General features: G+C 46.3%; 1 protein-coding gene across 6 annotated transcripts; it reads right to left on the bottom strand.

The window, feature by feature from the left end:
- Positions 1-291: 291 nt before the first annotated feature.
- On the bottom strand, positions 292-12777 carry BORCS5 (BLOC-1 related complex subunit 5). 6 transcript variants are annotated; one of them, XM_066590993.1, is made up of 5 exons: positions 12716-12777; positions 9608-9703; positions 8086-8229; positions 847-1004; positions 292-748 (listed from the first exon to the last, which is right to left on the bottom strand). In XM_066590993.1, the coding sequence occupies exons 2-5, from the start codon at positions 9663-9665 to the stop codon at positions 518-520; spliced, it is 591 nt and encodes a 196-aa protein (XP_066447090.1). In that variant the 5' UTR covers positions 9666-9703; positions 12716-12777; the 3' UTR covers positions 292-517. The 6 variants fall into 6 exon arrangements, with proteins under 6 accessions (XP_066447090.1, XP_066447089.1, XP_066447091.1 ...); XM_066590992.1 differs by having other exon boundaries at positions 9608-9771; positions 12716-12739; XM_066590994.1 differs by lacking the exon at positions 12716-12777 and adding an exon at positions 10089-10177.
- Positions 12778-14838: the final 2061 nt, after the last annotated feature.

Genomic DNA, 14838 nt, shown 5'->3' on the forward strand with positions numbered 1-14838 from the left:
CTCGCGGCTGGCAATTTGCAGCATGCTGCAGATTGCCGCGATTCTCCGCGGTCAGCCTATCTGTCAGAGTATTAGACACACCCCCCCTTGCCTCAGCTTGCGAACAGGCTCGTAACCAGAGTTTTTGCTCTTAAATCAGAACAAAAGTTCGGGAGAGAGCCTGCTCGCAAGCTGAGGCACTCACAAGCCAAGCTACCACTTTACCATAATATTGCCCCCTATGTACAAGAATATAACTACTATAATACTGCCTCCTCGTGGACAGAGATGATAGAATTAGACAGTCACATATTACATAATAAATATTGTATTTGATATTCTCTATTTAAAGCATTGACTTGTAATCATGATGCTATCAGCTGTATTGTTAATGAGGCAGTCTAATAGCAGGTTCCCAGAGTGGGGGATTATGGGTGGAGTTGTGCCCCGCTGCACGGTTATAGCAGCACGTAGTGAATATCACACGGAGTGCGTGGGAAAGGGGTGGAGTTCTTGGCTGTAGGTTGCCCGGTACACATCAGTGCCTGTGCTCTCTATCCGGACTCATACAGAATGGCTCCAGCCTTTCAGTTTCCGGCAGCATGGCGTTCAGCTTCTCCATCAAGGGCACTGTCTGATCGATGCCCATTTGAACGCGCCTTAAGATGGCAGACATCTCGTTCACCTTCTGGATCTGCTCAGCATACTTTGCAAAGCGCTTCTGGCGCTCCTGCATGTAGCTGTAGAGTGTGTCCACTGAGGCGTCCATCTAGAAGGACAGAAGTTGACAGCTATGACGTGGTCACTAGTTCTGCATGCAGGAACACATTCTAGCTGGCATGTAACTGGCACCAGGCAACCACGTACCTCTTTGATGCGCTTCACCAGAGCATTCTGGTCAAACGCGACGGCTTCAGCGCACTGATGCAGGTGGTCCTGGTACCGGACACAAAGCTGTAGGACCTGGGGGGAGTCCAGTCTCTCCAGTCGGACGTTGGTGGGGGAGGTCAGGCCACTCAGGAGACCTGGCGGGGGCAGAGATGTTACATGGATTACTGGCCCTTCAAAAGAAAACTGCTAATAGAGTCAGAGGACTTGATGCATCCTACAGGATCGTCAGAGCTGGTCTGTGTGCTCCCCGAGTGGCAGTGATGGGGTTAAGGAAATGGAATCGTCTGCCAGTGCTGACCTCACTCCATTGTTATCTGCTGATGTCATCCAACCCATAGAGAAGTCCCCCCCCCCCCCCATTGAGGCCTCCATACAAACACAATGACATCATTCACGCTAGACGGAGGACCACCCCATGCACATATCTATATTCCACAGCAGTTCTGCTTGATTCACAAACTGATTGGTTGTTTAGTTTGGCTGATTCACAGTGATTGTTTTCGGTTGAATCGAGCAGAAGTGTTGTGGAATATAAATATATGCCCCCCCCCCCCCCTTCCTTCCCCATAGATGAGGCTTTTACCTGTGGGGTCCGGCGCTCCTGAGCAGTAGATCTGCTCTACAGCAGAGGGGGATTGTAATTAAACTTCCCAGGAGTCACACCTAGAGCTGTATTCACAATTCTGCTGTTACATTATGTCTTCTACTCCAGTCCCACCCAGAGTGGTAGTCACAATTCTGCCTTTATGCCATATCTTATACTCTAGTCACATCTAAATCTCCCAATTCTGCGTTTGAATCATGTCTTAGGCCCCCTGCACAGGACTGCGACGGTAACGAGAGTGCATGCACTACATCTAGAAGAAAGCAGGTTTTATCGCCAACACAGAAAAGGGTTCTTTATTGTAAGAGCAGCGAGACTGTGGAACTCTCTACCTGAGGATGTGGTGATGGCAAAATCCATACAGGAGTTTAAAAGGGGACTTTATATCTTTCTGGAAGGGAAGGATATTACAGGATATAAATATTAGGTTAATTGTTAATCGGGCTATACAGGCAGTTAGGAACTATTAGAGGTTGATCCAGGGATTAGTCTGATTGCCATTTGGGAGTCGGCAAAGGAAAGGAATTTTTCCCCCAAAAGGGCTAATTGGCTCCTGCCTCTTGTTTTTTTTGCCTTCCACTGGATCAACCACATAGGAGGATAACAGGCTGGACTAGATGGACATGGTCTTCATTCGGCCTTACATACTATACTACTATGCACACGGGCGGAAATTCCACGGCGGGAATGTCACTCCTGGTGCGCCGACTCTGCTCTGTGCATGCGCCGACTGGGCGACAGCTGGCACATCACAGAGCCAGAGCCATGGGAGCAGATGAGAGCTGCACTGGTCCCTGCAGGGACGCGGGTCAGATCCCGCTGCGAGAATGCTCGCAGGGGATCCTACGCGGCCGTCTGTAGGTGGCTTTATACTCCAGTCCCAGAGAGAACTGTAGTAACAATTCTGCCTTTTAGATTGTGTTATACTCTAGTCACATCTATAGCTGTAGTAACAGTTATGTTGGTAGCATTACATCTCATATCAGTCTCACAGCTACAGTTGTACTCACAATTCTGCCTTTACATCATATCTTATACTCTAGTCACATCTAGAGCTGTAATCACAGTTCTGTCAACACTGTTTTATACTCCACTCATGTCTAGAACTGCAGTCACAGTTCTGTTAACATTATATGTTAACTCCAGTCCCTCCCAGAGCTGTACTCACAAGCCTGCCATTACATCATCTACTTCAATCCCACCCAGAGCTGTACTCACAAGTCTGCCATTGCATTATGTCTTATACTCCAGTCACCTTCAGGCCTGTATCACAGTACTGCTGTTTAAATTACATCTTACACTCCACTCACATCCAGAGCTGCACTTCCAGATTGGTTTGTGTCTGCAGGAATACCCACAGCAAAGCCAGCTTCATTATGACAGCAGCTGTGGATTTGACTGGAGCATAATAGCAGCAGGAAATCCCAGTACTCAGCCGAGGTTGCAGAGGATTATGGATAAGTGTCAGACGCAAGGATAAAGCAGAGGGAATGAAACACGTGGGTGTCCTTGGCGTCATGGGGCGCATGTTTATTTTCCCCCTGTGCAAGCTCAGAGCAGCAGCGTTCTCAGAGATTAGCGCTGCGGAAGGATCTGAGAAACGATAACTCTTTGATAAATAACGGATTTTAATTAATATCCCAGCGGAAAACATCGGTGACCGTGAAAGGTGCAGTCAAAAGTCAGAAAGACGATGGAATTTGGAGGAAAATTAATTAACTTGTCAGGTTTCTCCTTGAAACCAAATAAAATCTGTGCTGCCTTTCCCTCACCACGACAAAACGAGATCCAACCGCTCTGTGATGTCCGTGCTGAAGCGTCCCAGAGTTCACTTCTGGGAACAGATCGTTCAGAGAGTCACAGAGCCAAAAATGGTGCAACACTGGAGCAATCATTACACACATCCCCACCGTTCTATCACAGATCACACATAATAAGGCTATCTTAGCCCCTCCCACATGTTTTGGCTCCTCCCTTCTAAGCCCTGAACTGCAGTGTAAAGCATGGACAGAGAAGCAGCTTACACCGCTGAGTAAAAAGAGGCTAGGCTACAGACTTCCTCAGACTCCCATAGATAATACAGCTGAGCTGGAGTTATAGCTGTGTCTCAAAGGTCAAGCTGCAGTGTAAAGCATGGGGAAGGAAAAGAGAAAAGCAGCCAGAGACTCTGAACTTCAGACTACCTCAGACTTCAATATTGACAATGTATCTAAAGTGGAGTTGCTGATCATAGCTGTGTCCTAACTGAGTAGAGCTCCAGTGTAAAGGCCCATTTAGAGCCAACGATTCTCGCTCAAAGCAGTCTTTTGAGTGAGAATTGTTGGGTCTAACTGCACGAACATCGTGCAATTCTCGTTAACGAGACGTTCATCGTTCTTTTTCAGCAAGCAGAAAGAGAACGATGAACCTTGTCAGTGCCGATACTATTGTTTCAGCTGGTATCCCGCTCAGAGAACACAGCGGTCCAGCTGTGTTCTGCATACCCTGCTCGGAGCGCTTAGCTGTATACCAGCTGAGCGCTCCGAGAAGAAAACAGCTGTATGCAGAAGACATGCGGGGCTGATTGTCTTCGGCATATCCCACTCGGAGCGCTTAGCTACATACCAGCTTGTCTTCTGCATTACAGAGTGAGCCTTCATTTACAAAATTTGCAAAATAAACGCTCTAAACTCTCACTCAAAATGCCGTCTCAGCGAATTTTGGGATGTCATTTAAGCGACTTGAGCGATAATCGTTGTATCTAAATTAGGCATAAAGCATGGAAGAGTGATAAGCAGACTGAGCAGTTGATGAGACTGATGTAGACTGCTGATTAGCTTGGAATGTACAACAGACCTACCTCACATCTAGGTTGCTTCACACGGCCGTGAAAATTTGCACGATATTTGTGTGTTGCAAGACGCACAAATATGAATGCCATTCTTTTGAATGAAGTCATACATATGAGCTATTTTTTTCCAGCATCGTATCGCGGTGAAAAACAAATCACGGCATGTCCTACGCTTGGGCGTTCCCTGTTTTCAATGGGTTTGGATAAAACATCACACGGCATGCGAGTGCGATGCAAGGTTTCCGATTGAGGATTGCTCCTTCCCTGAAGCGAAGCAAAGTGTTTTTGACATAAAAACACCTCGCATCTGCAGGAAAATTGCACTTTCTCGAACGCAATGTCGTGTCGAATTTCAAAGACCGATCAAAGCTGTGTTCTAATGGTACAGTTGCAGTATAAAGTATGGGGGAGGGACTGCCTTAGCCTCTGAAGAGGCTTCCTCAGATTATTGTTCAATCAGTTTTTATTGAAATTTTCAATAGGATAGGTTACAAAACATACAAATCTCAAAAAGGTCTCGCAGGACCTATAAAACATGTATAACAAAAGACATAACATAAGTAAATCGGCCTCTTCTTGAAAATGTCCATCTAAGAAAAAACTCTTGAAGGAGCCTAGTGAGTGACCCCAATAATAATACCCGAACATACAATTTGAGAATAAAATCTTTGCGGTCTGTAGTATTCGCGTACAAGCTCAACACCTTATCCTCTTGCACCAATGAAAAAGAATGAGATATAGAAGAGAGACAAAAAGAGAGGAGATGAGTTATGGTAAGAGAAAGAAGGTTAAAATAAATAAATAAAAATTAAATATTTAAAATAAATAAGTAAATAGAAAGGATTGGTAAAAGAAGGGATAGATAGTTGGTTGAGGGGAGGAGGAGGAGGGGGGGGGGTGAGGAGGAGTCCAGGGCCACCCCCGAGAGTGTTTAATATCCAGATTACTATCTTCTAATAACCCGCCTCAACCCCGCGGCGAGTGATCAACTAGGAAAACAGCGTTTGGAAGTCTGAATCAGATTCAAAGCCGATCCACAATTGCCATACTGACCAAAATTTTTCTGATTCTTTATTATATTCTGCACTTAATTCCTCCATAAGGCACAGATGAGACATTTCCTGAAGCCACTCAGTCATGGAAGGAATTTGTGTGGAACGCCAATGGCGCAAGATGACTGCTGTTGTTGCTGCTAGGCAGAACCTGAGCAAACCCTTTTTCTGTGAAACTATTGAGCCCGGCAGTATGGATAGGAGAGCAATTTGGGCGTTATTGTTAATATTTCCCCGGCTAATTAAGTTATATGTGGAAAATACGTTGTCCAAAAAGGTCCCAACAAGTCACAACTCCACCAAATGTGCGTCATTGTACCCCTATCAGTTCCACAGTGCCAACACACCTCTGACACCGAAGGGAATATAAGATGAAGGCGGATAGGATATCTATACCATCTTGTAAGAAGGCTACCTCAGATTATAATAGATAATACCTCTAAACTAGTCACTGATCATAGCCTAATGGAACAGAACTGCAATGTAAAGCACAGGGGGAAAAAAAGGAAAGCAGCTTGAACCCCTGATGAGGCTAGAAATAAATTTCAGAATTCCTCAGACTTTAGTATAGACATTTAATCTAGGGTTCATCAATTTCCTAAATAATAAAGTAAACAGTGGGGGGAATAAAAAATTAAACCCATCAAAAATGGTGCAATTTTTGCCGTTCAAGCCATTGTGTGAAAGCCCTGGGAGCCTTCATTAGGCTCTGTGCTGCCACACTAACCCATCGGTACCCCACTGTCGCCATGCTAGCCCATCGGCACCCTCCCCTAGCTGACTGTTTAGATGCGGTTTGGAGTAGAGTCGCCTCCCAAGCTCGCTCCATACACCCTTCAGGACCACAAGATGTTTATATGCGTTTGCCTGTCCTGAAGTGGCTAAAGGAGTCGTCCGTTACTAAAGCAAATGTGGCCGGACCACAAACCTTAACAGATTTAACCACCATCATCTCATATAGTTGCATTCCAATAATCTCAAAGAAAATCACAGAAAATGGCCATATACTTACTGACTAAGGAGGGCAGATAGCTGTATCCTCTTATCATGCAGTTAGAAGACTACCAAATGAGGAAGCCAATTAGATCTGTGAGGGACACCGATGAAATAGCCACTCTCACAGCCTCTTAATATAGAGGGGGGTAGCTGCTTGGTGCATACTCCCACATAGAGTGGATACAAATACCTCAGATTATTGGAGATTATGAACACCTGGCTGCCATCATAATAATTCAGAATTGACAGCAGTATTTAAATGGTTAAAAGCCGCAATCAGACAAGAATGAGATTCCTTGAACGCCCCCCCACCCCCATGAGATCACGGAGTGCTGTCCAAATGTCTCCAGGGCTCCCATGAATGATTGCCTATTAAGTCATGCCTGTGGCAGGGCTTAATAGAACATCAGTGAGAATACAGTATCAGGGCTTATTCACACGAGCGTATATCAGCTCTCTCCTCCACCCCGGTGTTTCCAATGAGAGGGGAGGGACGGGGGGGCGGAACTAAGCTCCGTTCTGTCCCACCCACTCCCATTTCTGGCTGTGGACAAGGGGCGGGAGCTTAGCTCTGCCCCCATCCCAACCACTCCCATTGCAAACCGCTCGGAGGGTAGGAGAAAGACAGAGAGCTGGTAAACGGGAGGGAAGGGGGGAGACTGCTCAGATGGAACAAGAGATTTCATGCATGAAAAAGTGTAATCCACGCTTGCTTGCAGAGTAAAATTTGTAATCTTCCTTTATTTAGTTATATTAAAATTTCCAGGTATACATATCTCTAACTAGACGCGTATCGGCTGCACAGAGCCTATGTCAGTGGTATAGAAGGCTCTGTGCAGCCGATACGCGCCTGGTTAGAAATGTGTATACCTGGCAATTTTAATATGACTAAAAAAAAGGAAGATTACAAATTTTACTCTGCAAGCAAGCGTGGATTACACTTTTTCCTGCATGGAATCTCTTGTTGCTTAAAGCCCAGGACCGGGGGCAGGTGAACGCTCTTGAGCAAGCAATGGATCGTGAAACAAATATGAAGTGAGCAAGCTGACAGCAGAGCACATCATATTCAAGTGTTTGCTCAGATGGAAGCGTATATCGTCTGGCCGATTTTTTTTTTCTCTCTTTCTTAGTAGCACATTAAAAAAAAACTATGTAAATTTGGCATCACTTTAGTCAGACCTCATCTGGAATACTGTGTCTGGGTACCCCACTTTAAAAAAGACAGACAAACTGGAACAAGTTCAGTGAAGAGTTACCAAGATGGTGAGCAGTCTGTAAATCATGTCCTATGAGGAACGGTTAAAGGATCTGGGAATGTTTAGCTTGCAAAAAAGGCTGAGAGGAGACTTAATAGCTGTCTACAAATATCTGAAGGGCTGTCACAGTGCAGAGGGATCAGCCCTATTCTCATCTGCACAAGGAAAGACTAGAAGCACTTGGATGAAACTGAAAAGAAGCAGACACAAATTAGATATTAAAAAAAAAAAAAAATCTTTGACAGTGAGGGTGATCAATGATTGGAAAAGGTTACCACGGGAGGTGGTGAGTTTTCCTTCAATGGAAGTGTTCTAACAAAGGCTGGACAAATATCTGTCTGGGATGATTTAGTGAATCCTGCACTGAGCAGGGTGTTGGACCCGATGACCGTGGAGGTTCCTTCGAACTGTACCATTCTATGATTCTATAAAACCACCCATCTTGGCACCCACATATGTGCGCAGCTTAGGACTGACCTTTTAGGAGGGGTTGGAAGGTGGGGATCTCCTGCAGCTTGATGACCTCGGGGTCTTTGGTCACATTGCGGTGGGTTTGGGTGCCAGACGCCACCACCACGATGTCGTCCATTTTGGCTCTCTGTTTAGCTGGAGAGGGATTTGCTGTGGGCAGAAAGATAGAAGACATAAGCCCCCTGACGCCAAACGGAGATCCTTGTTGAACGGCACTGGTGTCACCTTGACCCCCCAACTTTAAGATAATTAAAAAAAAATATTAATTAGAAAAAATAAAAAAGGTAGCAAAAAAGTGTGCTTTTTTTTGGTCACCCATCTCCAAGAAAAAAAAAAAGTGAGCAAAAACTGGTACGTCAAATGCTATCAGTCGACACTAACAGACTTCTCGCAAAAAATGAACTGTTGCACAAGTGTGTTGATAAAGAAAGAAAAATGTTGTAGTGGGAGAAAATAATTTTTTTCTCCCCCAAAATATTTTCTTTTTAAAAGTAGTACAGCAAGAAAAAAAGTGTGTGTGTGTGTGTATATACACATACACATTATATATATATATATATATATATACACACACACACACACACATATATACATACACACATCTATATATATGTAGTTGCCGTAATCACACGACCCATAAAATAACGTTAGCCTGTAATTTTTGCCACAGTGTCACAAAAAACAAGACACTCCCAAAGATGGCGGTAATGCAATTTTTTTTCCCCCACTCCATTTATAAAGTTTTTCAGTGCATTATACTTACATAACATCACTGGAGTCACGACTCGTCCCGTAAAAAACAAGTCCTCCAACAGCGATGTCAACAGCACAAAAAAAAGAAGTAATGATTTTTTTAAAAGCAAGGAGGAAAAAACAAAAGAAAAAAAAGCGTCGTTATCACAACAGTGAAGTATCACCGGATAAGCGTCGTACAGCTGGGGGACAGACAGAGGCTCGACACGCAAGGACCCCAAACGGTGGAGCTTATGAAGCCACTCTGCTGCAAACGGAGCGCTCCTTGGAGGCTCCAGCACTTTCAGGTTGCATTCCCACGAACGTATATTGGCTTGGTTTTCACGCCGAGCCGATATACGTTGTCCTCGTGTGCGGGGGGGGATGGAAGAGCCAAAAGCAGGAACTGAGCTCCCGCCCCCTCTGCACTATTTGCAATGGGGAGAGGCGGGGCTAATTCTCAGAACGTAGCCCTGCCCCCGGCCCGCCTCTCCCCATTGTAAATAGTGCAGAGGGGCGGAGAGGAGGCAGAGAGGGGGCGGGAGCTCAGTTCCTGCTCCTGGCTCTTCCATCCTCCCCCCCTGCACACGAGGACGACGTATATCGGCTCAGCGTGAAAACCGAGCCTATATACGTTCGTGTGAATTCACCCTCAGTCTGTATAAAATTATTTGGCACTGAGGGGATCTGTCAGCAGATCACCTGTTTATGGTGATTTCCAGTATATGAGAGACCCCCCCCCCCCCCCCCCCTATTGCATCGGGGGCTCCTTGTCGGACATCACCAGGCGACTCACCGGAGGAGTTGAAATCTCCATGCCTGACATCCAGTTCAGAGCTCTGCTCCGCCCCCATCACGCCGATTCCTGACAGCGAGCGTCCTCAGGCTGCGCCTACAACAACAGCAAGTTATTGCAAGCAAAACAGCAAGGCGCCAAAACTACGTTGTAGGGAAAGATGGCTGAAAGAGAATACGAAAGATCAGCAACACACGCCAGAAGCGGGAATCCATAGACAGGGCTCAGCCAGACGCCGCGGAGGGAAGGGGTGAGGCAAGGAGCCGCGGGGTGATAAGGCGTTCGGCGAGAAGCCGTGGGGCGATAAGGGGTGCGGCGAGATGGCACCGGTAGAAGGTCCAGCCAGGCGCCGCAGGGGAGTGGGGCTACTGATAGGGCATCTGGAAGGGGCTCTAGCGAAACTGCGTTGCTATGGGAGTTGGGAGGTTCTGTGCAGGATGTGTCACGTGGTGGGTGGGGAGGATTTCTCTGCATCCCTCACTTCTCGGACAGCAGGCACCGCTAGGCGCATCTCGTCCCTCCGACACTCACAGCTCGCAGGATCCCCGACATCAGCCACACATCCTGCGGTTTCCTGTAAGCATATTAACTTTTTCCATCCCACTTCTGCCTTAATCAGCAATTCCAGCAACCTGATTGGCTGTTTGGTTGGCTGAATGTGCACGAGGATAGAGTCACAGAGATGTGCACGTGAAGCACGTGCTGAGCCGTCAGTGGCAGTCACCGGAGCGCGATCATGTTCTTGCAATACATATAGTGTGTTGTGTGAAAATGGTGCATATTAGTGTGGATATGTGTGTACTCAGGTATGTGTGTTAGGCTACCGCGTGGTGTGCTAGCATGTGGTCATGGGTGTATGTAGTTTGTGTGTATGTGTTGTGTTACGTGTTTTTATACAGTACATGTGGTGTGGCCGTGTGTATGTGGTACATATTAGCACGTGTAAGCTGTGTGTGGTGTAGCCAGAGCATATAAATGGTATTATTGTATCTGGTCACCACCCAAAGTGTGGGTGGTGACAAGATACAGGCTGTTTGACAGCCCGGGGACGCCCCCAGTTTGTAACTGGCTGCAGGGCTGCCTCCCCCTGCTTGGGCTCTCAGGTCCTGGCAGTGAGTAAAAGCGTCTTCCTTGGCAGCACAGCGGGTTCTTCCTTTTTCTCCGCTGGCAACATCGGCTTCCTTGACAACCTTACTGGACTGGCAGCATACGTGGGACCACTGAGCGGCGGCCGATAGTGAGAGAGCGGCATCGGGCAATCTTACAGCACTGTCCCAGCTCCCCTCCAGCCTTGGCCACAGCTTCCCTATCCCCCTTCCTCACTGTCATCCAGCACTGTGGTGTACAGTGGCCGATGCTGCTCAGCCGGTGCTTGCACTGTGGTGTACAGTGGCTGATGCTGCTCAGCCGGCGCTTCCCCGCAGGCACCGCGGCTCTCTATGCGGCCGTTACAACGCCCTCTGTGCCGGCCTCCCTGCACTCGCAGCAGACGTTGGAGCAGATAGCTGCAGAGGACACACTTACTGCAGTGTCCCCGCTCCCCTCCAACCTTCCACACAGCTTCCGTGTCCCCCTTCCTCGCTGTCACCCAGTGCTGTGGTGTACAGTGGCCGATGTCGCGCCGCCACTCCCTCAGTGTCCAACGCGGCTTGGTATTCGGCTATGACAGGCCCTTCCCTGCCAGTCTTACTGACTGCCAGGACCTGAGAGCCCAAGCGGGAGGCAGCCCTGCAGCCAATTACAAACTGGGTGCGCCCCCAAGCTGTCAAGCAGCCTGTATCTTGTCACCACCCACACTTTTGGTGGTGACAAGATACAATAATACCCATATAAGCGTGTGGTTCTCTGTGTATGTGTGGTGTGGTCGTGTATGCGGTATGTCTGGTGTACTAGCATGTGGTTGTGTGTGTATTCAGTACGTTGAAGCATGCGTAGGCTGTGTATGTGTTGTTCAAGTGCGTGGTCCTGTTTATGCAGTCTGTGTGCTGTGTGAATATGGCACAAATTTGTGTGTGCGCAATGCATATTAGCTAGAGATGAGCGAACGTACTCGGATAAGCACTACTCGTCCGAGTAATGTGCCTTATCCGAGTACCGCTGTACTCGTCTTGAAAGATTCAGGGCGCTCCGCTGCTGACAGGTGAGTCGCAGCGGGGAGCGGGGTAGAGCGGGCGGGAGAGGAGAGAAAGATCTCCCCTCCGTTCCTCCCCGCTCTCCCCTGCAGCTCCCCGCTCCGCAGCGCGTCCCGAATCTTTCAAGACGAGTACAGCGTTACTCGGATAAAGCACATTACTCGGACGAGTAGTGCTTATCCGAGTACGTTCGCTCATCTCTAATATTAGCGCATGTGTTTGAGCATATGCACTGCATATTGGCGTGCGTGTGTGCGGTGCATAGTAGCGCATGTTTGAGCACGCTCACTGCCTAGTAGCGCATGTGTTTGAGCACGCTCACTGCCTAGTAGCGCATGTGCTTATATGCATCGCGCGTGCACACAAATATGTGCCATATTCACACAACACACACCACACGTACTGCATTAACAGGACCACGCACTTGTACACCACATACGCAGCCTACACATGCTTCAACGTACTGAATGCACACAACCACATGCCTATATGCTCTGGCTACACCACACACAACCTACACACGCTAATTTGTACCACATACACACGACCACACCACATGTACTGTATAAAAACACTAACACAACACATACACCCATGACCACATGCTAGCACACCACCATAACACACATACGCTCAGCACATGCTTCAGGTGCACATCCAGGCAACCCAAACAACCAATCAGGTGGCTGGAATTGCTGATTAGGGCAGAAGTGTAGTGGAAAAAGTTACTATGACTAGATTATGAGTTCTACTTTCGAGGTCAGCCCTAGCCCGCTATAGGGTTCCGTATAACCAACCCGCTGTAATAGTAATAACTGTCTTCATCATAACGTCAGGGACCTTTATTCCTCCAGAGTAGCAGCAGATGCAACATTTCGATCAGCAAGATCTTTTTGAAGCATGAAAAACATTCACATTTATAGAGAGCAGTTAAAAACATAACATTAAACAGCTGGTGCAAAAATCATTAACAAACCTGTGCGTGTATCTCATGTCAGAGGCTTCCAGTGTATGTACAGTCCCCTCCCACATGCTGCACCAATGCAGAAAACTAATCAAGCCCCAGAAAGTAGGGGGAAAGGCTTCAAAAAAATGGAGGTTGGCCCTCAAGCATGTGCAGTGCTCAATAGCAGCTCCGATCATGTGCAGAAGGTTTGAGAGGACAAATGCCCTTACCTGCACTAAGGGCAAACTAGTACACATATATGGCAGCCAAAAAACAAACATGTACGAGGCGAAATGTTAGTATATTCCCTAACAGTCTCATTGATAGCATCTACAACGCATAGGGCAGTAAATCGCTCCCAAAAAGATATACTTGTATTAAACAGCACCACATAGTGGACGTATGGTATCAATGCATGTAATGCAAAATAAAGAGAAGGTATATAAACCAAGTATATAATACCATAATATTCATAAATATTTCTGTCCAACCCAAAATATTAAGCTAATATACAAGAAAATTGATGTTAGTAGCCCTTAACCACAAGTACATTGCATAGTAGAGAGCAAGGCACAGATATAGAGTATATAGTAATTTCTATATCAATTCTATATCAACTTCAGGCGTGCTCTAAAAACCCACCTTTTCAGGGAGGCATACCGCATACCCTAAACCGATTCCTCTGTATGCCACCTGATAACATGCTCACTGACCTATTGACTGCAATCTCTGCTAGCTGTCATAAACTGCCCCTGCAGTCATACCGATTCTGCCGTCACACAGCCAAACATCTGACCATTGTTTGTGTATAGAATCCCTCACTCTCCACCCCACCATACCGTGCACATCTCCAGCCCTTTACCTTTTGTATCCCCCCATTACTTGTAGTATGTAAGCTCGTTGGAGCAGGACCCTTCCCTATTGTTTCCACCAACTGATTACTATGCAACCGTGGTTCTGTAATTTTTTGTACTTTTGTCTTTCTGTATTCCCCCTGTCTATGTAAGCACTGCGGAATATGTTCGCGCTATACAAATAAAGATTATTATTATATTATTATTATTCTATCAACCATATACACACTGTCCATAAAAAAACTGCAAAAAAAAAAAATAGAAATCTAACTCGCATTAGCTGCTAAGAAAAAAATCTTTATTCAAAAATAGAAAAAATAAACAAAAAATATTGCTCAAAATCCAATCGTAAACAGTAGTAATAGAGGGGCACAAATGGAAGCCAAAGACAAGGGACCAGCGCAGGAAACACCAGTATCTAGAAAAAAACTAAGAAAGGGCAAAAATTAAAATCAGAATATCTAAAATCAACTGTACAGTACCAATGTTAGTTACACGGAAAAACACAGGTATTTAGATGGGACTATATAAATGGCATAAATGGATAATCCAGATTGAGACCAGATGGGGACAAGGTGTCGAGCTTACTTTTTACCTTAACTCTTTACGTTTCAGTAGACCAATTCGATCACCACCTCTTACTAGAGGAGGTACCCAGTCAATTAATCTAAATTTGAGTTGGCTAATCGTATGGCGTTTTTCACTTAAATGCTTTGGAATTGGTAAGTCTACCTTTTCCGTATGGATAGTGCTCTTGTGGTTCGTGATGCGGGTGCGGACTTCCATGGTAGTCTCCCAAACATAACACAGCCCACAAGGGCACGTAATCAGGTAAATGGCGAAAGAGGTGGAGCAGGTAAATCTTTCCTTTTTAGATAGTATTTTTTGCCTGTAGATGGGTGTCTAAAATGGTCACCTTTAAGTATGTTGCTACAGCAAGCACATGATAAACAAGGAAAATTACCCTTTTTAACAGTGGCCAAGGTACGTTGTATACCACTAGAGTGAGAGGAGACCATCGGTCTGACAAGTTTGTTGCGTATATTTTGACTCCTTCTATAAGCTAACATAGGGAATTGAGTAAATTCCGGGATTCCCTGACTACAACCCATAATTACCGACCAATGTTTGTAGATGATGTTCTTTACTTTGCCACTCAAAGAGCCAAAGGTTGAAACAAACGTCATTCTAGGTGTCCATGGGGCCTGAGCTTTATCTACGAGGAGTTCGTCTCTGAACAGTTCCTTAACCCCTTGAGTGGCGGGTTTCCTATCACCCTGTCGTGCCCACCAGGGCAGG

The sequence above is a fragment of the Eleutherodactylus coqui genome, chromosome 2 (assembly GCF_035609145.1).
Source record: "Eleutherodactylus coqui strain aEleCoq1 chromosome 2, aEleCoq1.hap1, whole genome shotgun sequence".
NCBI classification, from domain to species: Eukaryota; Metazoa; Chordata; class Amphibia; order Anura; family Eleutherodactylidae; genus Eleutherodactylus; species Eleutherodactylus coqui.

Coding starts and splice junctions, on each gene's coding strand:
- BORCS5 (XM_066590993.1), bottom strand. CDS start 9,665: ATGGGGGCGGAGCAGAGCTCTGAACTGGATGTCAGGCATGGAGATTTC. Junction 8,230..9,607: donor TGGAGATTTCAACTCCTCCG/GTGAGTCGCCTG, acceptor TTCTGCCCACAG/CAAATCCCTCTCCAGCTAAA. Junction 1,005..8,085: donor CTTCCAACCCCTCCTAAAAG/GTCAGTCCTAAG, acceptor TGCCCCCGCCAG/GTCTCCTGAGTGGCCTGACC.